We start from the raw sequence: 25,467 nt of genomic DNA, 5'->3' as shown, positions 1-25,467 counted from the left end.
TTGACTGCAACCATCATCACCCATGTTGCATCAAAGTTTGTTCATGACATGAGAAAAATCGGGCTCTAAAGTGGTATAAGGGGGTTTGCCCCCCAAAATATGTATTTGCTTTTTTCTCCTAAACTGCACACACAATTTCGATGAAACGACAACAACCTTAATCACCCATTATGTACCAAAGTTTGTTCATGCCATTAAAAATTTGCGGTTTAACGAGGTCGACGGGGGGTTGTCTCCCAAAATAGGTGTTTGCTTTCTTCTCAGAAACTACACACAATTCCAATGGAACTTCACCACAATCGTCATCACCTGTGATGTACCAAAGTTTGTTCATGACATGAGAAAAATTGGGCTACATGGGGGTGTAAGAGGGGTGCCCCCCCCCCAAATATATATTTGCTTTCTTCTCAGAAACTACACACACAATTCCGATGAAAGTTGACTTCAACCTACATCACCCTTGATGTACCAAAGATTGTTCATGGCATTAAAAAAATTGGGGTCTAAAGGGATCTACAGGGAGGGTTGCCCCCCAAAAGAGGTATTTGCTTTCTTCTCTGAAACTACACACACAATTTTTATGAAACTTGACCACAACCTTTATCACCCGTGATATACCAAAGTTTGTTCATGGCATTAAAAAAATCCTTAGGTATTTACTTTCTTCTCCATTATATATTTTGTGGGTCATCCATGCCTACCAGTGGTCTAGCTCCCTCTGTTCTCTCAGCCATTTGATCCTCCCTCGGAATTCCAGGACGCATGCATTCTTCCAGTAACCCCCTTCTGATTAAACTCCCAAAATCTGAGCTTTCCACACACCTCCATTCTTTTGTTCCTCTTTTTCCTCTTTGTGGAACTGCCTTCCTCAGACAGTTCCATCACACTCTTTTCTCCACAGCATCAAGCAAGCGATGCACCACCATTGCATGTCATCCTCCATCCCTACCCACAAACCTTTTTTACCCCCATTGATCCGACCTAAGCCAACCCTCTTACTTGCAACTTCCTATGTTTTCTCCTCTCCTTTCTCTTCCCTTTTGCTGTTTGTTCATTCCATTGATTGTTGTGTCTCACTGTTGATTCACTGTCAGCTCGTTCCCTTTTTACCCTCCTTCACCTCACTCTTCCACGAGCCTATATTTTGTGTTAAAAAAACCAAACTGATCAACTATTTAGCATTTCCCTTTCAAACGATTGTTTCGCCATACTGATTGAACAACGACAAGACAAATGCACAACCTTTTGGCGTTGCACGGGACAGCCCGACTTGGCTAAAGTGGGAAATTATTTCTCACGAGGAAGCCGTTAAAAATGATCGCAGCTTCATTTCTTTAATACTGTGCGGAGACTGATGATTGGATGCTTGGAGGGTTAGAATAAGGTGATATTATTTAACAAAGCATTGGCCAACATTTAAGAAAGAATGAATAATTTGATTATTTTTTGACATTTGGGCCACTGTTTCATCGACTATTGATGTCCAATCTCCTTCAAGGATTTGGAGCAGCAAAGCCGCCTTATCTCGGCCTCGTCCAAATCGATTGACCTGTCACCGGCGGACAGAAATGTCCGTTCAGATACGGCGGTGCCTGGGATGGATGAGGAGAACGGTGCCGAGTCAGAGGCCTGACCCTCGATCCAAGATGTCGAAGCTTGTTGATCCACCACGTATGCATTTACTGATTGGTGGCAGCTTGCAGTTAAACACGACGGGCACGTAAAATCGATTTGATTCTTTTGATACTCTTATTTCTGTTTTTAAACGCTGTTTGCGGATGCCCTGTCGCACCTTGTTCGCGTGCTGAGCACAGTGCTGTCCTCTTCTTATGCAATTGTATCGTTCGAGTTTTCCAGATGCCAGCTGATTGCGGCTCACTCGGAGTCTCCGGCAGCATTCTTACTTGACGCCGGGCCGTCACTCCAAATCAATTTTTGCTTCTGCTTTGGATACAAGGGTGAAGGAGCATTTTGAAAAGTCCTGAATGAAATCCTCAACTTCCTGGTTGGACTTTAAAAAAAAAAAAAAATCTCCTTTGATCCTCCGTTCAGTTTTTTTCACATTATGCCATACACCATGGCATTTTATCACAACTTTTATGTAACCGCATAGATATTGTTTGTCTGAATGCTGCACTTAATATGAGTGCAGGGAGGTGGCTTGGTGCCAGGATTTGTTTAATTTGATGATGGATCATGGAGCTTGTTCATGGGTCGGTGTACAGTATAGACAATGCTGCGAAAGAACTCGGCACGCAGATAGTGAAATTGTACAAACTGGAAATATACGGACTTTAACCTTGAAACCGACACGTCTGCCATGACGCTGTGATCAATGTGGTACAAAGTAAAAACGTTTTCACCGTTTTATTGTGTGTGTGTGTGTGTGTGTGTGTGTGTTTTTTTTTTGGTTTTTTTATTTATTTTTTAAAAAGTTCTTCATTTTCTGTTTTGAACGGTTTGACTGCAAATGCTTTCCACTGCACTGGCTCATAACGGTTACCTGGGAGTGTGCGGTTCCCATAGTGTGCTGCCTTTTTGGCTGCTGGTTGCATCATTGGTTAGGGGCGCGGTTATGCCGCTGATGCAGTGCCCTATTACCAGTATACTGGTGCTCATTTCGCCGACCTTGGAAGGATGACAGGCTGAGTCAACCCCCTGGTGTTAATTCAGTGGACAATGGGGCTCGAACTCAGGACCCTAGGATCTCAAGCCAACACCAGGCTACGGAGAGTGCGGTGTGGTTCCAAATATCCTTTCAAGGGTCAACAGAATCAGTAGATCGTCCAATGCGTGTGCTCGAATGCCGTCTTTTTTATTTTTTCCTGTCACACTTGCTAAACGTTCGTTTGATAAAACACAAGAGGTCCTTCATTACTTAGTTCTTCAATGAAGGTTCAGATGATGGCCAGCACTCGAGTCTGTTAGTTTTATGCACGGTTCAATCTCTCCCTTTAAATCCCATACATTTATGGTGCAGTTTCCTACCTGTGGGAAACATCATTCTCATTTTGAGTTGACTTTCTGTCGTACTTTTTGTAGTTTGCTCAGTAACGCTCCCCACCCCCGCTCCCGCCCTGCCAATCCGCTACTTCTCTAGGTCATATGCAATGACGTCACATCGATCTTGGATACGAAGCTCGTCCACCATTACGGGAGACAAACAAAAGTGATAGCTAAGCTGCCCTGGTAGACATGCGATGGCATTTTTCAAGTACTTTGATGACTTAGCAGGGGAAGCAAAACACAGATGCCGTGGAAAGTAGTTCCATGTGATGGTATAGATTTGTATTGCTTGAAGAGATCCGACTTGCGGACAAGGTGAAGTTGTGGCCTGGCATTGAATATCTAGATACCGTGAACTAGTTCTGACAACAATCTCCGTGACAACAAGGAAATCCAACACAACAAGGAAGTCTCGTGACGAAGCAACAGATGAAAACTTTCAAATAGATGGAGTCCGACAACTATTTTATAAGTGGATGGGAACAGTAAGTTACTGTGAATGCTTTTTCAGATGAAAAGGTTTTATTAATAGCAAGGGTACAGTGGCCTGCAAAAGTATTCAGCCCCTACCAATAATGCCACACTAAGATGAATTATGTAGAAACAATTCTTCCAAATGAACTTTTTTATTCATAACTGAAGAGATCAAACTAAACACTGTTATTGTTGAAGGAGGTTACATGTCAGGAATAGTTGCAAATAACATGTACAAATCAAAATTCAATGGTTGAACAATTATTCAGCCCCTTAGGTCAGTACTTGGTGGAAGCACCTTTTTCAGAAATGACTGCTATGAGTCTTTGTGGGTCGGTCTCTACCAGCTTTTCACAGTGAGATGGTGAAATCTTTGGCCATTTTTCATGTGAAAATTGCTCTCGCTCTGCCAAGTTTGATGGGGATCGTCAATGAACTGGAATCTTCAAGTGTCACGATAAATGTTCAATTTGGTTCGAATCAGAACTTTGACTGGGCCACTCAAGAACATTTATTTTCTTCTTATTCAGCCACTCCAGTGTGGCTTTAGCTTTCTGCTTCGGATCATTGTCCTGCTGAAATGTGAATCTCCTACCCAGTTTCAGATTCATGACTGACTCAATCAGGTTTTCATCAAGGATTCTCCTGTACTTTGCACCGTCCATTATCCCTTATATCTTGACAAGCTTGCCAGTCCCTGCTGATAAAAATCAGCCCCATAACATGATGCTACCTTGCCTAACAGTGGGGATGGTATTGATTGGGTGATGTGTAGTGTTAGGCTTGTGCCAGATGTAACGCGTTGAATTTAGACCAAAAGCTCCTATTTTTGTCTTGTCTGACCACAAAACATTTCTCCACCTGCCTGCAGTATCATTGAGATGTTTTTTCTAAAACTCCATACGAGCTTTTAGATGTGTCTTTTTCAGGAATGGCTTCTTTCTTGCCACCTGTCCAAAGAGGCCAACTTTGTTAAGGGAACGGAATATTGTTGATTGATGAACACTGACCCCCATCTCGGACATAGAGGCTTGCAGATCTTTCAAAGTAGACGAACCAGTTTTCTGCTTGCCCGGCTGCTGAGTTTGGATGGTCGACTTGATCTGGGTAGAGTTTGGGTGGTATGATACGTCTTCCACTTCTTAATGATGGATTTTACCATACTCAAAAGGACTTGAGTGACTTCAAAATCTTCTCATAACCCCCTCCTGAACGGTGCTTCTCCATCACTTTGTCTGACTTCTTTGGAAAGCTCCTTCGTCTTCATGTTTGCCTTGTTGGTTGACCAAGTGTGTTGCACCTTAAAATTCCTTAGATAAGTGGAGGAGCTTAAATTTTTTAGTTAAGCCACTGATTGCATGTCGGTGAAACCTATTACACTTGTTTTGTAACCTTTCAAACAAATAATTTGCTCCTGAAATGATTTATGGTTAATTCAGCAAAGGTTTGATGCAACTGAGAATCATCTGATTTTCTCTGTTGATCACATTCTATCTGTATGTTTTAGCTTTATCACTTTGGAGCAGTATGTGAAGACTCGACAAATGAAGTTTGATTTGAAAGTATCATGAAATAAGCTCAGATGGCATCAAAATGTGAAAACTTTGGAGGGGGGTGAATACTTTTGCAGGCCACTGTAAGTTATCATCATTGGTCTTCAAATTCTTCCTGCTGTTTCTCACTCGAATTGTGACTCCCTGACAATGTATTTTGACCGGAATATAAAATGAAGAATCAGTAGACAATTTACAAAAAGACGAAATGAAATCAGATGAATTAGGTATTCTTCTATGAGTCTCAGTATGACAGTAATGCCTCTTATTTTATTTCTCACTAAATATAATTCCAGTCACAATGAAAACTCGAAGGGCACTTTGTCGAGCGCATACCTCAGCCACGCAATGCCTGATCCAGTGGAACATATTGAGCCCAATAAATTTTTGAAATATCATGCTATCTATCGTTTATAGCCCTATGTCTTAATGGTGGAGAATTACTTAAATTTTTTTTAATAATTGTCGTGTCCGGATCCTCACAAAAATCGAAACTTCATCCTAGTCACACACCCAACGTGTCCACCAACTTTCATTCGAATCCATAACTTTTTCAGATATCGGGTTCACAGACAGAGGTCAAAATATAACCTCCGTCCATCTACGGTGGCGGAGGTAACAGACGCACGGACCCAAATACAATACCCTCTCTTCTGATGAGTTTAATTACAGGGAATTTATATATTTATGTGGCAAATATGAAGTTATTTTCCTGCATAATCTCTGTCAACTGCAATGCACTTTTATGAGCACATAAATCAAATCGTTTTCCGGTGTCACCGTGGTTGCAGGCCGATTACTTCGAGGCTTGTCATCAGTATCAGTTTCCATAGTCTCGAAACGCTTTGCCCAACATGTAACGGCGCTCAGATCAATGGTAGAGTCTCCGTACACATTCCTTAAATGCCTATGAATATCCACTGGTGGGAACGTCTTCCGCAGTAAGAAATTCAACACCATTTTCTGCTTCGTACGCACATCTTGCGTGGCAGCCATTGTAAAAGGGTGGTGCGATGTTGTCACTTGACCGATCACAGTGCCACTCATCGGAAAAAATGTGGGAGATGCAAACCTTTCGTTGTGATCTCACGTGGCTTTCCTACGATGCTTCGGCTACAAACTGAATAAATAAGAGGCATTACTTTCGTACCGACCCTCATGGATATACTTCTCGTTGTTAACGCCTCGCTTTGTCTCCCGTCATGGTGGCAGCACTATGCAGCCTCGTTCTCACAGCGGAAGTGACGTATATTGCACACTGCCGATTATTTTGGACCACTGTTATATTGTTTTTTTTTTTAAGTATTGCTGCATAACTTATCGTCTTTTAATGCCTTTTCCTACGCTTCCTCCCCACCACGTCACTTTTCTGTAGGATCTGGTCACATGTTTATCTTTGGGTACGAACGCATTGCGAACAATGACTACAATAAACCACGTTGCTGTGTTGGTGATATCTGCTTGTGTAATTGCTCCGTGTACATCGGGTATTCAAAATGTCCAGCCATACTGTCTGGATGGGAAACCCAGCCTCCTTCGCTCTTTGCTATCGAAACAAGCCGGATGTTTTAACTTGTTCAACAAATTGAAGGAAACTTCTATTTCCCTAATCGATCCTCAAAGGTGGTTCGTGGAGGAGCTGGGTACATCGATCATATTCGGGACGAAGACGTCAATGGACACCGATCTACTTTCACATCAATTGCAAGGACATTACCAGATGATGGACAAATACATGTAGTATCCATCCATCCATCCATCCATCCATTGGGACCATACTCTATGCACAGCGTTTCTGCTGCTTAAGCAGTCTCCTTGGCTATTGGGCCCAACCCTGGACGGGTCACCACTCCAATACAGGATACCAGCATGCTGGCACTCATTTTGCCGACCTCGGAAGGATGACAGGCAGAGTCAACCCCACCTGGTATTAATTCAACAGCTGAATGAGATTTGAACTCAGGATCCTAGGATCCCAAGCCCACCACCCTAATCATTAAGCCAACACCAGGCATACGTATGGCATACGGGATTTGAACCTGGGTTCTCGAGCCATCGTGGTTCAGATCGGAACACTTACAGGCCAAACGGTTTTCTTCTTGCCATTTTAAATCGGACTAATCACATCGACGTCGCCCAGGTGTAAAAGGTGTGGTCGAAGAACGAGGGAATACGTAAATGGTAGACGGTCAAGCATCTCTTCTTCTCGTGATCCATCGATTTCATGCCAGTTGTTGTTCCCTCTATTATCTTTTAAAGTGGGGATCAGGTGTTCTGTTGGTCAGGTGACACATTTTTTTGGCCACGCAAAAAGGTAGAGGTGAAAGAAAGACAATGTGCAATTTCTCGTCGAGCAATTATTGGTCCATGAAATGGCTGCCGTCTTGCCAAGATGTACAATATCCATCAATGATTGAAAAGGTGAGGCAATTTCAATAAGAGGTGAAAGTCCATTAGTGCTTTCGTGTGTAATAATTGCGCTGAAGGGTAATCAAGATTTTATTTTTATTTGCTCAAGTTGGCCAATCGACGACGACCTGATTCCCTGAACAACCAACCCGCACGATCAATATACCAAGTGTTCGTTCCTTTTAATGTTGATATTTTCCTGTGCGATTATCAAATGCTTGTTCTTTAACCCCGCTTTAATGGCAGGCCGAAGGTCATGTATATGGAGGAGCTTGTACATGTTTCACATGCAGGAGCAGGAATTTGGTCGGGGTGCCAGCGAAAGCTCACTTACTTGGGTTTGAATCTCTACCTGGCTCTAAACTGTCATCCTGGTGTTTCACTTGCAGGGAGTGGCATCGGCGTGTGTGTGTGTGTGTGTGTGTGTGTGTGTGTGTGTGTGTGTGTGTGTGTGTGTGTGTGTGTGTGTGTGTGTGTGTGTGTGTGTGTGTGCGCGTGCGCGCGCGCCGTCCATCAGAAGGACATTAAGCCAGAGCACCTGTCTGCCAGAATTGGGGGCATTGGGTGGCGTTAAGATCCCTCGATGTCTTTCATGATGAGTAAGCGAGTTATCACCAGCATCCTGGACAAATTTCCAATTCTTGACTTCATGATGGCAAAGCACCCGACACAGCCGAACCACCTGGCACAACCCCGCTTGGGCAGAACCGACGCTCTGCAAAGAGTCTGATGCAGTGATTGGTGTGGGATGTGAACCTCCAAGCGATCCCAGGATCACGAGCTCCGATAACACCCCAAATGGGCCAAAATTTGTTAACTAAGTAAATGAGATAAAACCCACTTTTCCACTGTGCACTCGACCCCATCTTTCAAACAAAACAAAAACTTTCAACCTCGTTTTCAGTGAATATTCAAAAGTGATCAGAAATGAATGTTGCATTGATCAAGAGTCAGGATCCAAAATGCCAATCAGGGCCCAAAACCGAAATACGTAACAATGAGCTCACGAGATCGTGATGTTGTTTCCATTGTTTCACAAGGAGAATTGTGAAACAAACTTTTCATGTCGAAACGGTCATTGTTACGAACATGGAGTATTGGTCCCCGTAACACTTTCCTTAACAAGTCCCTTCGAATGAGCCGCACAGAGCTTGTTTTAACCATCGAATCGAGCCTCGCAGCACATTCCTCTCCATGGAAGAGCACATTGGAGTGAGCCTCGTCATAACAATGACGTCACGGCACATCAATGAGTCACAGGATTTACTCTTAAAGCAAGAAACTGCGTAAAATGATGGTCGTCATCGTAAGTATCACTCTAAAGTATGGGAACTGATCAAGAGTCCACACGATCGATCAGTAAATCGATCACTTATTTCGTGCTTTGCATTCAGGAGCAGAATCTCAAAGCGAAGCACTTCAAAATGTTCATGAAGATGTGACGTTTCAAAAGATTGGGAGTTTTGAAGATTCGTTTGCTGACTGAACCAAGGATCCAGGATTGGCAGCATACCGTAGAAGTACGAGCTATCTGGCCTGGGTTTGAATCCCGATCCAACTATAAACTGCCATCCTGGTGTTTCGCACGCATAGCGAGGAAACAGTGCGTACGCCATCTATAGGAAGACCTGTCTGCCAGCACTGGTCTGGTGGACCTTAAGGATCCAAAGGAGTCCTTCACGAAGAGTAAGTAGGCCAGCTCCACAAGATGATGGGAATAATTGGGACAGTTAACATAGCAACAGTTACTAAGCAGTAAATAGTAACAGCAGTAATAATAGTCAGTATAGTAGTCGTGAGAGTAATAGTGGTAGCAGTAGTCGTAATAATACGAGTCATAGGATTAATCGTTATATTCGCAGCAATAACAGTAAGAGTAGTTTTAGTAGTAGTAGTAATAGCAGTCGTTGTAGTAAGTAGCAGTAGTAGTAGTAGTAGTAGTAGTAGTGTAATGCAAGTCATGGGATTCATAGTTGCATTAGCAGCAGTAACAGTGATAGTCGTTTTAGTAGCTCCAATAGCAGTGGTAAGTAATCGAAGTAGTTCTGAAACGGTGAGGAGAGCATGGAGGGGAGGAAGTAATCGTTTACAAGGAGGAGATGGATATTTGTGGTTGTAGGCGAGCTACGTGTTGTGATTATTAAGTTTAACCCCGGGGTTTAAACTACGTTGAAAACAAAATCGAGGCAGTGTCTCCACGTACAGACTAAAGTAGTTGTGTTATTAGTGCACAATCTGGACTTTAGACTAAGTATAGAGGGTGTGCGTGCCCATCAATGGTTCGATCAATTACATAACAAACGTGATAAGTAAAGTTTTTGTAAAGGTGCGCACGTGTAAATGTGTACAGTACATATTTAATCACAGTTGTGTAATGGATATCACAGATGTTACGAGCTCATCACCCCCTCCCTCCTACCTGACCACCACCCGGTCCCCCCCTCCCTCCCTTACTTCAACTCCATCCCGGCTGTGGTTCCCGACCAGGGTGCTCACATCGAGCCTCACCTACTGAGAGTTCCGCGAATGAAATTTTTCAAATCCCGGTATTTGTATCGGATCGCTGCGATCTAAACGTCCGGCTGCACTGCCATGATGTGGGAAGAATTTTATTCTGGGTTTTCGAGCGAAACTCCTGCAATGACTGCAGCAGGTAAGCGGTACCGAAGTGTGTTGTGTTACGTCACGCCTGGCTTGGTGGACTCTCGTCTCTTTGCCATGATAGTGTCGATTTGACTAAACGCACAAACCCGGGCGTTCTTTTCCTTACCAGTTGTTACTGTAATTAATTGTTGCACCAAGTGCACGTCTATCGGCTGTACAATACGAGCGCGTGCTCGCCCCCCGCGACCCCATCCTCCCTGCCATGCAAGCGTGTTCCCCGCGCACTTTGTCCCCGACGCGTGTATCATTGTTCCGACGTACTCGTTCCTTCCCCTCATTCTTGATAACCATTGTATTCACCACCTCGAAGCCGGATTCACTCGCTGTGTAGCAAGCTGCATGCAGAAGCCGCCAATGTTGGCGTACTGCCTTGTCTATGACGTCATAATGGTACCATAACGTGACGCTTAATTTGTGTTTACCCCGCCCCTCGTCCCAGAACTATTTTGAAAGAGTGCTTTCGTTCGTGGATTCTTTTTACCGAGTCGTTCCAGGCAGGGTCGAGGGTGTCCGGTGTCATGTTAGGACAGTCTAACCAACCCGCTGCTGGATTCATGCTTGTGATGGAAAGAAAATGGAGACAGAATGTGCAACATGCGGACGGACAAGCGAACCGTGTAACTCGATCTCGGTCCGACTCGTCTGCTTGGACACGTGATTTCGAGCGCACGCCGGGCACTCATCGCCCTGTGGTTACACTGACAACAGAGCTGGGATACTAAACGGGCTGGGGTGCATGGCAGTGTCGTCACGCGCGTGATCATCGTCACACCAAGCACTGCAATCGTAATTTAAAACTGTTGCCATTATAACTGGACATGTGGCTCGTTTTCCTGACGCTGATCCTGCTCACCAGATTCTCTCAGCGAGGGAGTCTCATGAGTGGAGGAGGCCAGTGGGTCGACCACGTGCCTCATGGTTGCAACAGGTTGACCATCATCTCAAGGAGATGGGGATGGGCCTGGCATCTGCCTGGGGGATGGCCAGACGGAGGCCCCTGGAGTACCGGCGGAAAGTGGACGCAGCGACGCGCTGTTCTGGCACATGCTCCCATACCTGACCTGACCTGCCATTATAACATGGCTTTATTAATTCCTACTGAGATTCCTTTACATTTCTCCAATAGGCAGATCTGACGTCGAGTGACCTGCGATGCCTCTGATTTACCATAAATACTGTTCGAGTCGCTGTATGCAGTAATGGGTACAATCACCTGCTTTTAATAACCAAAGTTTAGACAATTAAATAATTGTCTGAAAAGTTTCATTGCCTTTTTACACTCTCAATCACTTCGGCTCATGAAAAAGTTAAGGAAACACAGGGTGACCACAAAGTGAGGGTCGGAGGTGGGCGTCGGTTGTGTCCCTCGCTCATGCATCCAGGGGGAGGATAACAATCTCTCCCAAGCACTGAGCTTCAGTCACCTGAAAGAAAAGAAAAAAAATCGTACGTAATAAATGAACTGAGCAACACTTTGTGACAAATCTCTACTTTCCCATCAATGTTGTAAATTTGATGATAGCAAATAGGGCAGGAATCAGCCCTGGTGCATTGCTATCTGTTTCCACTCAACTTGAATTTCATGACGTTGTCATGGTACCCATCGAAGGGCGGTGACTCCGGTGGAAAACCTCATGTATACTCGAACCCCTCCCTGTTCCCCATCTTGCCACATGTATGGTAGGAGTCCAAGGTCAATGATTGCGTAACGTGACCCAGGATGACCTTTTCAACTCCCCTCCATAACATCATATCACAGACGTCCCAGTTCCTCCACCTCCCTCTCCCCTTGTAATTTACTTCTACAGATTTTCCCACATTCCTTTCGTCTGATTTCCACTTTGCTGATACACCCGCGGTTGCTCTCCTGACAGGCTGACAGTCATCATTCAGTGTATTTTAAGTGCACTCCACTCGCCAAATTGATCCAGCGCAACTGATGCCTTATTTTAGTCAGATTTATTCCAATCGGACCATATTTAGAAGGAACACCAAATGGTGACCTGCTAAATTGGGCCTGCAGTTAGGGGTCTGCTGGTTGCTTCCTCAAGGTTATAAGGAAATAAAAGGTGGAATTTTGGGCCTGCAAGGTGATGTGTGCAGGCTGCTTCCTCAAGGTTAGAAATACAGTACAGAGGAGGTCTAAAATTGGGCCTGCAAGGTAAATGTATGCTAAATGCACTTCCTCAAGATTAGAAGCAAAGAATATCTTGAATCTTGGGCCTTCGTCGTGTCTGCTGGCTGGTTCATCAGGATTAGAAATACAGTACTGTATATCAAAGGTGGAATTTTGGGCCCGCAAGGTGCCCCTCACAAATGCCTGGTGTTGGCTTCATGGTTAGGGTGGCAGCTTGGTATCATAGGATCCCGAGTTCAAATCCCACTCGGCTGTTGAATAAATAACAGGTGGGGTTGACTCTGCCTGTCATCCTTCTGAGGTCGGCAAAATGACTGCCAGCTTGCTGGTATCCTGTGTCAGAGTCGCGACCTGTCCAGGATTGTGCCCAATAGCCAAGGAGACTGCTAAGACAGCACCAATGCTCTGCACAGAGTATGGTCCCATTGGATGGATGGAAGGTGACGTGTACTGGCTGGTTCCTCAAGGTTAAAAAAGCAGAAAAGGCATAATCTTAGGCCTCCAAGGTAATGCGTGTTGGCTGATTCCTCAAGATTAGAGGGAAAGAAAAGATGGAATATTTCGCCTGCAAGGTGATGTGTGCTCACTAGTTCCTCAAGGTTCTCTGCCTATGGCATCTAAAGGCCACCTCCACACATTGGTTTCCGACTTCCTCCACGTCTATAGTCAACGTGTGACTTGGTCCTCTCATCTCATCTCCCTGTCAATGCTGGAGTGCCTCAAGGCAGTGTTGTAGGCCCCATTTTATTCCTCATCTTCGTAAATTATCTTTCTGACTCTGGAAAATCCTTTTTATCTCTTTGCTGATGACTCCACACTTTGCCGTGACATTCTTCATCCTTAAGATTGGCAGGCAGCAGCATCTTCCCTCTCTGCAGACTTCGATATAAATCACAAACAGGTCAAACCCTTGGAATATGTTGTTCAATCCAGACAAATCTCACACTCTCACTCTGTCTCCCCAAAAAGACTGTCTCACCTCACCAAATCAGCCATGATCTTTCTTGGGAAAACTACATATCTATTGGTCTCCAAAACTATCCGCCAACTGGGCATCTCTGGAATGCAAAGTCTTTCCTTGTCACATCTGAATTTTCATCTCCTTATAAGGCCTTCATTCACAGCTTGATTGATTACTCCTTTCACCTTGGGCTGGCAACCTCACACATTGCTCAGCTTGACTCCGTGGAAACCATGGCCTACAAAATCATTGGACTCTCCTGGGATAAGCTGAATCTATCACTTTCACAATGCAGACAGGTCAGTGGTCTCTGTCTTCTTCCGTCTTCTTTCTGGTCTTGCACTCTCTGCTGTTTCCGTGCTCTGTTCCCCCCCAGGTTTCCGCAGGGCACATGCCAGTAACTCCTTTCTAGTGAAACTCCCAAAATCCAGGCTCACTGCTCACTTCCACTCATCTGTTCCTCTTTTTCCCCACCTGTACTGTGGGACCACCTTCCTCAGTCTGTTCAACCTCATTCTTCTCTCCAGGGTTTCAAGACAGGTTTTCACCACCATCTCAGGTCATCCCACATCCACAACCATGATCTTTTCTACCCTCATCAGCCCACCTCTTTCTGGGTTTCCAGGTTTCTGAGTTTTCCTCTGCTCCCTCACCCTCCTTTTAATTATTTTTCTTACTCAATTTTATTTTTAACTGTCATTTTAAAATTTATTGTTCCATTTCTGCTTCTTCTCCAGTTTCCCTTCGACTTCTGTGATTGAGAGTTAGTGCCTGTATCTATCCTGTTCACCACTTTTGTCCTCCCTTTCCTCTCATTCTTCCCCATGTCCTTTATTCCTCCAAGTTGGGGTTCCGTTATTCGGGGTTCCGTTTCAGGTTTCCTGCTCGTGGTTGCTTCTCTTGGTCCTCTGAGTGATCTGCTTCCAAAAAGTTAAGTAATCGTTTCAGATTCATATATGCTGCCATAGATGTTGTTTTCTGTTTGTGTCGATTTTATAACAATGAAGTCAAGGCCAAAAAAAATCTGTCAACCCCGCATACTTTCTATTCACATTATTGATGTAAAATTTCATTCCTAAAGTCCCAGCCAGCTATGAGAAACAGCTCAGAAATTGATACAGTTTGGAAATTTGGAGCTTTGGGAATGAAGGAAGGGAGAAAAAAAAATGCCAAATTGGTGGTTTAGTACTCCTCGGGGTCTAAGTAACTCTGTGGTACCATTAAAGATTGGGGGCGGTAATTGTAGAAACAAACCCTACAACAGCAACAAGCCTTTCTCTATGCTATAGGCCATTAGGGGACACTTGATGATTAAATTTCATTTTCAACTCATTCTCAATTCATTCAGTCATTAACTTTCATTCCTCTACTCCAATATTCTTCTCCCTCCCTTGTCACTCCATAAATTTTAAAATGTTAAATCTTCCCACATACTGTTGTGAATCTGGAAGCCATGGGCACACAACATACAGGTCCTATTATATAGAACAGTTATATCGGTAGGTATGTGTTTTTTAGTTAGGGTCCCCGTCCCTCGTTTAATGGGTGAATAAATGTACTTGCGCTGTGAGTTATTTTGATAGTTAGGGTTTTCTTTTATTTTTACACCACCATCAACTACAATAACACGCCTTCACCTTGCTTCCTCACACCGACGCCATTATCTGCGGGCGTGTCGGCACGTACGTGGGCGGAGTTCAAGGAGGAGCCTTGCGGTGGCCCTCGACCAATCAGCGTGCTACGGGTGGGGTGGCCGCCGCTCAGCCAATCAGATCCCGCGACGGGGAGAAAGGGGTTCGCGTGGCGTCACCACGCCCCCGGGCCAATCGACGGACTTGCCGCTCATTTTGGCCAATGACAGGGTGACGAGCGATTCTGCACGCCAAAAGCGTCCAGTGAGGGAGAGCGGGGAGGGCGGGGGCATCCCCCCCCCCCGAGACAGGGAGAATAAGGATGTGGGGCGATCGGACGACAGGGATAGCTTGAGAGTCACCACCCCCTACAAGAACCACAAGGGTTGCGCACCGTGTCTCAGTCGGTGAACTAGAGAGTTTGTGAGATAGTTGATGACCATCGAGCCGGCAAGGTTGTGGTCATTCTGACGGGCAGGTGGAGCAAGTGTGGAGGTAGCCCTCACTTCGGCGTTCAACTCAAAGACTTGGGGAAGTGGCCGAGAAACCTCCTGCGTTCTCGACGGTTTGGGATACAGAGGAGAGGTTTGATTGTCGGCACGAGCGCTGAGCGGAGCTGGGGAGGCCGCTCGCTGGTGTCTGGATTCGAATCAGCTCGAAGACCACACGAGGTGGACAGGTCCGAGGCAGGCTCTGGTCTTCAGCTCGCCTTTCCCTCCGAGCTGGAGACCTCAATAAAGGCTGTGGTCACCGTTTCTTTTGGGTGTGTGTGTGTGTGTGTGTGTGTGTGTGTGTGTGTGTGTGTGTGTGTGTGTGTGTGTGCGCGTGTGGCAACAGTCTAGTAAGTAGGAATTGTATAAGTGCTCTTTGCTTGTACATAAATTGCCTTGCATCTCTATATTCGGATAACTCTGCTTCTTGCGTGCCCCCTGCCCCCATTATAAATAAACCCGTGTGTTAAATGTATCAGTTCATTGCTGTGTTTCCTTCCATTGGCTTAGCGTGACGCGTGTTGGAGAATTAGCCAGGCCGTTGTTGCCGCCGTAAGGGGACATTTGGACGGATGGATCCCGGTGATCATCCGCTCGGTTCGCACACGGTTCGAGCACGCTAGCGGCTCGTTCTGTACGAGCGCCGTCGAGGGTGTAAACTGTGAATACTCGGTAAACTCGCCACGTGGAGCTCTAGGTATTTTGAAGATTGGCAAATAACCCTGCACCACGTGGTGTAATTATTGACGATTCACGGTCCGGTAAGGGACCCGAACTTCTGGAGTTATCTGGGGTGACGACCTATAAATTCCGGGTGTTCGGTGGAGCCGACTCTACTGCTCCATCTCGTGGTCGTGCTCATCGCCGATACCCAGCCCGCAACAATACTTCCTTCCAAACACCTTTCTCCATTCTGCTTTGATTCTCCTCTTCTCTCCATCCCGAGATGACTCGTAAACTCATGCCTCATCCATAATCGTGTTCATCTGGCGCTGTCTTTCTTCGTGCTTTCCATTTTCCCCTTATTTCAAGATTGGGATGGCAATCATCATTGCCATCACAATCCTGCTGTCTGTCTTATCTCTCTGCCCTTGGAATCCTGATATCCAACCCTTTTTGTGTGACTGTGGTGACAGAGTCCCCCTCTCCCATTCATGTCAATCCCCTCTCCCATTCCATCTTCACATATGGGTTCCCCTACACATGCTCCAGGCTTCTGCATCCTCACCCCTGCTCAGCATTCCCAGATTGTGTGTCTCTCCACCTCATGTCACTCCCTCTCTTTGCTTTCTCCATGCCCTACCCCCAACTAGCTTTCTTCACTCCCTACCCACTTATTACTTTCTTCACTCCCAGCACCCTCTTTGCATCCTTCACTTCCCACCTAATCCTTGTTTTATTCATTCCCAGCCAGCATCCTCATGATTTCAATCACAATCCACACCCTCTTTGCTTCCTCTGCCTCTCTCTTCTCCCCCCTGCATCTCGGCCCCTCTCTTCTCCCCATGTTCTGCCCCATCCCCGCTTCCCCAGCGTTCCGCCCCATCCCCGCTTCCCCAGCGTTCCGCCCCATCCCCGCTTCCCCAGCGTTCCGCCCCATCCCCGCTTCCCCAGCGTTCCGCCCCATCCCCGCTTCCCCAGCGTTCCGCCCCATCCCCGCTTCCCCAGCGTTCCGCCCCATCCCCGCTTCCCCAGCGTTCCGCCCCATCCCCGCTTCCCCAGCGTTCCGCCCCATCCCCGCTTCCCCAGCGTTCCGCCCCATCCCCGCTTCCCCAGCGTTCCGCCCCATCCCCGCTTCCCCAGCGTTCCGCCCCATCCCCGCTTCCCCAGCGTTCCGCCCCATCCCCGCTTCCCCAGCGTCCCTCCCCAGCGCCCCGCCTCCCCAGCATCCCGCCCCATCCCCGCTTCCCCAGCGTTCCGCCCCATCCCCGCTTCCCCAGTGTCCCTCCCCAGCGCCCCGCCTCCCCAGCATCCCGCCCCATCCTCGCTTCCCCAGCATCCCGCTTCCCCAGCGTCTCGCCCCATCCCCGCTTCCCCAGCGTTCCGCCCCATCCCCGCTTCCCCAGCGTTCCGCCCCATCCCCGCTTCCCCAGCGTTCCGCCCCATCCCCGCTTCCCCAGCGTTCCGCCCCATCCCCGCTTCCCCAGCTTTCCGCCCCATCCCCGCTTCCCCAGCGTTCCGCCCCATCCCCGCTTACCCAGCGTTCCGCCCCATCCCCGCTTCCCCAGCGTTCCGCCCCATCCCCGCTTCCCCAGCGTTCCGCCCCATCCCCGCTTCCCCAGCGTTCCGCCCCATCCCCCCTTCCCCCGCGTTCCGCCCCATCCCCGCTTCCCCAGCGTTCCGCCCCATCCCCGCTTCCCCAGTGTCCCTCCCCAGCGCCCCGCCCCATCCCCGCCTCCCCAGCATCCCGCCCATTCCTCGCTTCCCCAGCATCCCGCTTCCCCAGCGTCTCGCCCCATCCCCGCTTCCTGTATGAGTTGGTCAAGCGGTGTGAGTTGGTCAAGCCGTGTGAGTTGGTCATGCCGTGTGAGTTGGTCATGCCGGCTGAGTTGGTCAAGCTGTGTGAGTTGGTCATGCCGTTTGAGTTGGTCATGCCGTTTGAGTTGGTCATGCCGTTTGAGTTGGTCATGCCGTTTGAGTTGGTCATGCCGTTTGAGTTGGTCATGCCGTGTGAGTTGGTCATGCCGTGTGAGTTGGTCATGCCGTGTGAGTTGGTCATGCCGTGTGAGTTGGTCATGCCGTGTGAGTTGGTCATGCCGTGTGAGTTGGTCATGCTGTGTGAGTTGGTCAAGCTTTGTGAATTGCTCAAGCTTTGTGAGTTGGTCAAGCTGGTTGAGTTGGTCATGCTGTGTGAGTTGGTCATGCTGTGGGATTTGGTCATGCTGGGTGAGTTGGTCAAGCTGTGCGAGTTTGTCAAGTTGTGGAAGTTGGTTATGCGAGCTGAGTTGGTCATGCTCTGAGGTGGTGATGCTGGCACAGATGGTCAAGCTGGTTGAGTTGGTCAAGTTGTGTGAGTTGGTCATGCTGGCAGAGTTGGTCCTGCCATGTGAGTTGGTCAAGTTATGTGAGTTGGTCATGCCGGCAGAGTTGGTCTTGCCATGTGAGTTGGTCAAGTTGTGTGAGTTGGTCATGCCGGCAGAGTTGGTCTTGCCATGTGAGTTGGTCAAGTTATGTGAGTTGCTCGCAGAGTTGGTCATGCCGTGTGAGTTGGTCATGCCGTGTGAGTTGGTCATGCCGTGTGAGTTGGTCATGCCGTGTGAGTTGGTCATGCCGTGTGAGTTGGTCATGCCGTGTGAGTTGGTCATGCCGTGTGAGTTGGTCATGCCGTGTGAGTTGGTCATGCCGGCTGGGTTGGTCATGCCGGCTGGGTTGGTCATGCCGTGTGAGTTGGTTATACCGTGTGAGTTGGTCATGCCGTGTGAGTTGGTCATGCCGTGTGAGTTGGTCATGCCGTGTGAGTTGGTCATGCCGGCTGAGTTGGTTATACTGGCTGAGTTGGTCAAGCCGTGTGAGTTGGTCATGCCGTGTGAGTTGGTCATGCCGTGTGAGTTGGTCATGCCGTTTGAGTTGGTCATGCCGTGTGAGTTGGTCATGCCGGCTGAGTTGGTTATGCTGTGTGAGTTGGTCATGCTGGCTGAGTTGGTCATGCTGGCTGAGTTGGTCATGCTGGCTGAGTTGGTCATGCTGGCTGAGTTGGTCATACTGGCTGAGTTGGTCAAGCTGTGTGAGTTGGTCATGCCGGCTGAGTTGGTCATGCTGTGTGAGTTGGTCATGCTGGCCGAGTTGGTCATACTGGCTGAGTTGGTCATGCCGGATGAGTTGGTCAAGCTGTGCGAGTTTGTCAAGTTGTGTAAGTTGATTATGTGAGCTGCGTTGGTCATGCTGGCTGAGTTGGTCGAGTTGTGCAAGTTGTTGATGCGGGCTGAGTTGGTCATGCTCTGAGGTGGTCATGCTGGCAGAGATGGTCAAGCTGTATGAGTTGGTCGTGCGGCTTGAGTTGGTCGTGCCGCGTGAGTTGGTCGTTCCGCGTGAGTTGGTCGTGCTGGCAGAGATGGTCATGCTGGCTGAGTTGGTCATGCTGGCTGAGTTGGTCATGCTGGCTGAGTTGGTCAAGTTGTGCAAGTTGGTTATGCGAGCTCAGTTGGTCATGCTCTGAGGTGGTCATGCTGGAAGAGATGGTCAAGCTGTATGAGTTGGTCAAGCCGTGTGAGTTGGTCATGCCGTGTGAGTTGGTCATGCCGGCTGAGTTGGTCATGCCGGCTGAGTTGGTCAAGCTGTGTGAGTTGGTCATGCCGTTTGAGTTAGTCATGCCGTTTGAGTTGGTCATGCCGTTTGAGTTGGTCATGCCGTTTGAGTTGGTCATGCCGTGTGAGTTGGTCAAGCTGTGTGAGTTGGTCAAGCTGTGTGAGTTGGTCAAGCCGTTTGAGTTGGTCATGCCGTGTGAGTTGGTAATGCTGGCTGAGTTGCTCAAGCTTCGTGAGTTGGTCAAGCTGGTTGAGTTGATCATGCCGTGTGAGTTGGTCATGCTGGCTGAGTTGGTTACACTGGCTGAGTTGGTCATGCCGGATGAGTTGGTCAAGCTGTGTGAGTTGGTCATGCCATGTGAGTTGGTCATGCCATGTGAGTTGGTCATGCCGTGTGAGTTGATCATGCTGTGTGAGTTGGTCATGCTAGGTGAGTTCGTCAAGCTGTGCGAGTTTGTCAAGTTGTGGAAGTTGGTTCTGCGAGCTGAGTTGGTCATGCTCTGAGGTGGTGATGCTGGCACAGATGGTCAAGCTGTGTGAGTTGGTCATGCCGGCAAAGTTGGTCAAGCTGTGTGAGTTGGTCATGCCTTGAGAGTTGGTCATGCCGTGTGAGTTGGTCATGCCGTGTGAGTTGGTCATGCCGTGTGAGTTGGTAATGCCGTGTGAGTTGGTCATGCCGTGTGAGTTGGTCATGCTGGCTGAGTTGGTTACACTGGCTGAGTTGGTCATGTCGGATGAGTTGGTCAAGCTGTGTGAGTTGGTCATGCCGGCTGAGTTGGTCAAGCTGTGTGAGTTGGTCATGCGGTGCGAGTTGGTCATGCCGGATGAGTTGGTCATGCCGGATGAGTTGGTCATGCTGTGTGAGTTGGTCATGCTGGCTGAGTTGGTTACACTGGCTGAGTTGGTCATGCCGGGTGAGTTGGTCATGCCGGCTGAGTTGGTCAAGCTGTATGAGTTGGTCGTGCCGCTTGAGTTGGTCGTGCCACGTGAGTTGGTCGTGCCGCGTGAGTTGGTCGTTCCGCGTGAGTTGGTCGTGCTGGCAGAGATGGTCAAGCTGTGTGAGTTGGTCATGCTGGCTGAGTTGGTCAAGTTGTGCAAGTTAGTTATGCGAGCTGAGTTGGTCATGCTCTGAGGTGGTCATGCTGGAAGAGATGGTCAAGCTGTATGAGTTGGTCAAGCCGTGTGAGTTGGTCATGCCGTGTGAGTTGGTCATGCCGTGAGTTGGTCATGCCGGCTGAGTTGGTCAAGCTGTGTGAGTTGGTCAAGCTGTATGAGTTGGTCGTGCCGCGTGAGTTGGTCGTGCCGCGTGAGTTGGTCGTGCCGCGTGAGTTGGTCGTTCCGCGTGAGTTGGTCGTGCTGGCAGAGATGGTCAAGCTGTGTGAGTTGGTCATGCTGGCTGAGTTGGTCAAGTTGTGCAAGTTAGTTATGCGAGCTGAGTTGGTCATGCTCTGAGGTGGTCATGCTGGAAGAGATGGTCAAGCCGTATGAGTTGGTCAAGCCGTGTGAGTTGGTCATGCCGTGTGAGTTGGTCATGCCGTGTTAGTTGGTCATGCCGGCTGAGTTGGTCAAGCTGTGTGAGTTGGTCAAGCTGTGTGAGTTGGTCATGCCTTGCGAGTTGGTCATGCTGGATGAGTTGGTCAAGCTGTGCGAGTTTGTCAAGTTGTGTAAGTTGGTTATGTGAGCTGCGTTGGTCATGCTGGCAGAGTTGGTCAAGTTGTGCAAGTTGGTTATGTGAGCTGAGTTGGTCATGCTCTGAGTTGGTCATGCTCTGAGTTGGTCGTGCCGCGTGACTTGGTCGTGCCGCGTGACTTGGTCGTGCCGCGTGACTTGGTCGTGCCGGCTGTGTTGGTCGTGCCGGCTGTGTTGGTCGTGCCGGCTGTGTTGGTCGTGCCGGCTGAGTTGGTCGTGCCGGCTGAGTTGGTCGTGCCGGCTGAGTTGGTCGTGCCGGCTGAGTTGGTCGTGCCGGCTGAGTTGGTCGTGCCGGCTGAGTTGGTCGTGCCGGCTGAGTTGGTCGTGCCGGCTGAGTTGGTCGTGCCGGCTGAGTTGGTCGTGCCGGCTGAGTTGGTCGTGCCGGCTGAGTTGGTCGTGCCGGCTGAGTTGGTCGTGCCGGCTGAGTTGGTCGTGCCGGCTGAGTTGGTCGTGCCGGCTGAGTTGGTCGTGCCGGCTGAGTTGGTCGTGCCCGCTGAGTTGGTCGTGCCCGCTGAGTTTGTCGTGCCGGCTGAGTTTGTCATGTGTGAGTTGGTCATGCCGGCTGAGTTGGTCATGCTGGTTGAGTTGGTCATGCTGGTTGAGATGGTCATGCTGGTTGAGTTGGTCTCGCCATGTGAGTTGCTCAAGTTATGCGAGTTACTCGCAGATTTGGGCATGCTGTGTGCGTTGGTCATGCTGTGCGAGTTGGTCATGCCAGCTGAGTTGGTCAAGCTGTGCGAGTTGGTCATGCTCTATGAGGTGGTCATGCTGGCAGAGTTAGTCATGCTGGTTGAGATGCTCATGCTGTGTGAGTTGGTCATGCTGGTTGAGTTGGTCAAGTTGTGTGAGTTGGTCATGCCAGCTGAGTTGGTCATGCCGGCTGAGTTGGTCAAGCTGTGAGTTGGTCATGCCAGCTGAGTTGGTCAAGCTGTGTGAGTTGGTCATGCTGGCTGAGTTGGTCATGCTGGCAGAGTTAGTCATGCTGGTTGAGATGCTCATGCTGTGTGAGTTCGTTCAGCTATGTGAGTTGGTCATGCTGGTTGAGTTGGTCAAGTCGTGTGAGTTGGTCATGCTGGTTGAGTTGGTCAAGCCATGTGAGTTGGTCATGCCAGCAAAGTTGGTCATGCCGGCTGAGTTGGTCAAGCTGTGTGAGTTTGTCAAGTTCTGAGAGTTGGTCAAGTTGGTCATGCTGTGTGAGTTGGTCATGCTGTGTGAGTTGGTCATGCTGTGTGAGTTGGTCATGTTGGCTGAGTTGGTCAAGCTGTGTGAGTTGGTCAAGCTGTGTGAGTTTGTCAAGATGTGTGAGTTGGTCATGGTGGCAGAGTTGGTCATGCTGGCAGAGTTGGTCAAGCCATGTGAGTTGGTCAAGTTATGTGAGTTGCTCGCAGAGTTGGGCATGCTGTGTGAGTTGGTCATGCCGTGTGAGTTGGTCATGCCAGCTGAGGTGGTCAAGCTGTGTGAGTTTGTCAAGTTGTGCGAGTTGGTCAAGCTGTGTGAGTTGGTCACGCTGTGTGAGTTGGTCATGCTGTGTGAGTTGGTCATGTTGTGTGAGTTGGTTAAGCTGTGTGAGTTGGTCAAGCCGTGTGAGTTGGTCAAGCCGTGTGAGTTGGTCAAGCTGTGTGAGTTGGTCATGTCAGCTGAGTTGGTCATGTGTGAGTTGGTCAAGCCGTGTGAGTTGATCATGCCGTGTGAGTTGGTCATGTCAGCTGAGTTGGTCAAGCTGTGTGAGTTGGTCATGTTGTGTGAGTTGGTCAAGCTGTGTGAGTTGGTCATGCCAGCTGAGTTGGTCATGCCAGCTGAGTTGGTCAAGTTGTGTAAGTTGGAGATGCGAGCTGAGTTGGTCATGCTCTTTGAGGTGGTCATGCTGGCAGAGATGGTCAAGCTGTGTGAGTTGGTCATGCTGTTTGAGTTGGTCATGCTGGCTGATTTGGTCAAGCTGTGTGAGTTTGTCAAGTTGTGCGAGTTGGTCATGCTGTGCGAGTTAGTCATGCTGTGTGAGTTGGTCATGCTGTGTGAGTTTGTCAAGTTGTGCGAGTTGGTCATGCTGTGCGAGTTAGTCATGCTGTGCGAGTTGGTCATGCTGTGCGAGTTGGTCAAGCTATGTGAGTTGGTTATACTGTGCGAGTTGGACAATTTGTGCGAGTTGTTCATGCTGGCTGAGTTGGTCATGCTGGCTGAGTTTGTCATGTGTGAGTTGGTCATGCTGGCAGAGTTGGTCTCGCCATCTTTGTTGTTCAAGTTATGCGAGTTGCTCGCAGATTTGGGCATGCTGTGTGAGTTGGTCATGCCGGCTGAGTTGGTCAAGCTGTGTGAGTTGGTCATGCTAACTGAGTTGGTTCAAGCTGTGCGAGTTGGTCAATTTGTGCGAGTTGTTCATGCTGTGAGTTGGTCAAGCTGTGTGAGTTGGTCAAGCAATGTGAGTTTGTCAAGTTGTGTGAGTTGGTCAAGTTGGTCATGCTGTGTGAGTTGGTCATGCTGTGCGAGTTGGTCATGCCGGCTGAGTTTGTCATGTGTGAGTTTGTCATGCTGGCTGAGATGGTCATGCTGGTTGAGTTGGTCAAGTTGTGTGAGTTGGTCATGTTGGCAGAGTTGGTCTCGCCATGTGAGTTGGTCAAGTTATGCGAGTTGGTCATGCTCTACGAGGTGGTCATGCTGGCAGAGTTGGTCATGCTGGTTGAGATGCTCATGCTGTGTGAGTTGGTTAAGCTGTGTGAGTTGGTTAAGCTGTGTGAGTTGGTCAAGCCGTGTGAGTTGGTCAAGCCGTGTGAGTTGGTCATGCCAGCTGAGTTGGTCTTAATGTGTGAGTTGGTCTTGCTGTGTGAGTTTGTTGCAGAGTTGGTCATGCTGTGTGAGTTGGTCAAGTTGTGTGAGTTGGCCAAGTTGTGTGAGTTGGTCTTGCTGTCTGAGTTGGTCATGCTGGTCATGCTGAACTTTTCGACCTGTGAGCCCATTTTAGCCCCCACCCCAAATTGGGTGTCCCAGCTGCCCCACAATCTTCCAGAGACCATATCACAGGTTGTCGTGGTCCGATTTGGCTGATCTTGGTGTCACAATGCTCGTAAAAGCGATATCTTTCGAATCGCGGTAAGTAAAATCACTCCGAAACAGAATTTCAAAAAGTTATAGTTTGGGTTGCCCTTTGACCTTGGGCCCCCGCTCCCCAGCCAAACCGATGGTCCCAATTTTTTCGTGTGAGAATACCCCTTCATATACTCCAACACCTCAGCATAAATGAAAATGGGATCTCAATGGGTTCAAGTGTGATAATTGTTTTATTGTTCGGGGACTTGGGTGCTGGACACACAATACATCGCACAATATTTGAACACAAGATTTCCAACACACTATATCAGTATATTGTACATCAATTTTCCACATGCACATGCAGGAACTGGATGCGATACGAGTATGAGTAAGAGTTTTTCCTCGCATATTATAATCAAGATTTTTGCCAACCAATGTTTTATTTGACAGCTGTGTTTCTTTTTTACTGATTGTGTAGGTTCTACCTGTAGCAGTTCTTGGTTCTATGGAAAGAAGTATATCAGAAATGTCTAAAATGCAGTAATCTTCAATGTCAGGAAAAAAGAAACTATTTTTGGGCCCGTTTGGATGAATAAAATTCACTTTCACTTCATGAGTGTCCTGAAAGGCTTCCATGATGCAGGCAAGCCACCATTTTCCATCATAGTGCACTGTGACATAACCTAAGTTTCCCGTTAAAAGTTGGTGTAGATTTTGAAATAGCTGACTCGATACGGTGATCCTCGCTAAGGCTGAATTCGCGTACTTGAAGAGCAGTTTCATAAATTGGGATGAAAGCATGAAGTTTTTGAGTTCCAGCGATGGTTTTGGCCGTTTTTAGCTCGCCTGTTCGAAGAACAGAGAGCTCTCGCGATACCCCCGGCGTGAGCGTGAGCGTGAAAATGTTAAATTTTTTGATGCAAGTTATTTTTGACTTCCGCCATCGAAGATCAGAGGTTACTGTTTTCACCCCTTTCTGTTTATTTGTTTGTTTGTTTGTGAACAGTATTACGGAAAAACTCCTCGACAGATTTCGACGAGAGTTGGTGGGGGTGGGGGGGTTAGGTATGGTCCAAGGATCATGCCATTAGATTTTGGACTTGGTCCCCCCCCCCCAAAACAAAATTGTTTGAGAGGAATTTTTTTTTTTGCATTTCTACATGTTTTTAATGATTTCCAACTCC

The 25,467-nt window shown here is 48.1% G+C and overlaps 2 protein-coding genes and 1 long non-coding RNA gene across 5 annotated transcripts in view; 2 read left to right on the top strand and 1 right to left on the bottom strand.

Moving 5' to 3' along the window:
- Positions 1-6,489, top strand: part of APPL1 (adaptor protein, phosphotyrosine interacting with PH domain and leucine zipper 1) — an 85,101-nt gene extending 78,612 nt beyond the window's left edge. For both annotated transcript variants that reach the window (XM_085863596.1, XM_085863595.1), the window contains one exon: positions 1,499-6,489. In XM_085863596.1, coding sequence (XP_085719722.1) covers positions 1,499-1,633 — 135 coding nt within the window. In that variant the 3' untranslated portion in view covers positions 1,634-6,489. The remainder of the gene's footprint in view (positions 1-1,498) is intronic.
- A 3,383-nt stretch (positions 6,490-9,872) lies between these two features.
- LOC147008749 (peroxisome proliferator-activated receptor delta-like) overlaps positions 9,873-25,467 on the top strand; it is a 93,612-nt gene continuing 78,017 nt past the window's right edge. The window contains exon 1 of one of the 2 annotated variants that reach the window (XM_085863603.1): positions 9,873-10,095. In XM_085863603.1, the coding sequence (XP_085719729.1) occupies positions 10,035-10,095 (61 nt within the window). In that variant the 5' untranslated portion in view covers positions 9,873-10,034. The remainder of the gene's footprint in view (positions 10,096-25,467) is intronic. The other variant, XM_085863597.1, reaches the window with a different exon arrangement.
- Positions 11,299-25,467, bottom strand: part of LOC147008750 (uncharacterized) — a 48,502-nt gene continuing 34,333 nt past the window's right edge. Inside the window, exon 2 of the long non-coding RNA XR_015053173.1 lies at positions 11,299-11,530. This is a non-coding gene — a long non-coding RNA (uncharacterized LOC147008750). The remainder of the gene's footprint in view (positions 11,531-25,467) is intronic.

Source organism: Eptatretus burgeri, chromosome 18, assembly GCF_056783735.1.
Source record: "Eptatretus burgeri isolate ZD-2024b chromosome 18, Ebu_testis_v1, whole genome shotgun sequence".
NCBI classification, from domain to species: Eukaryota; Metazoa; Chordata; class Myxini; order Myxiniformes; family Myxinidae; genus Eptatretus; species Eptatretus burgeri.
Note: the sequence above shows the minus strand (reverse complement) of the source record. Positions and strands in the feature narration are given on the sequence as shown.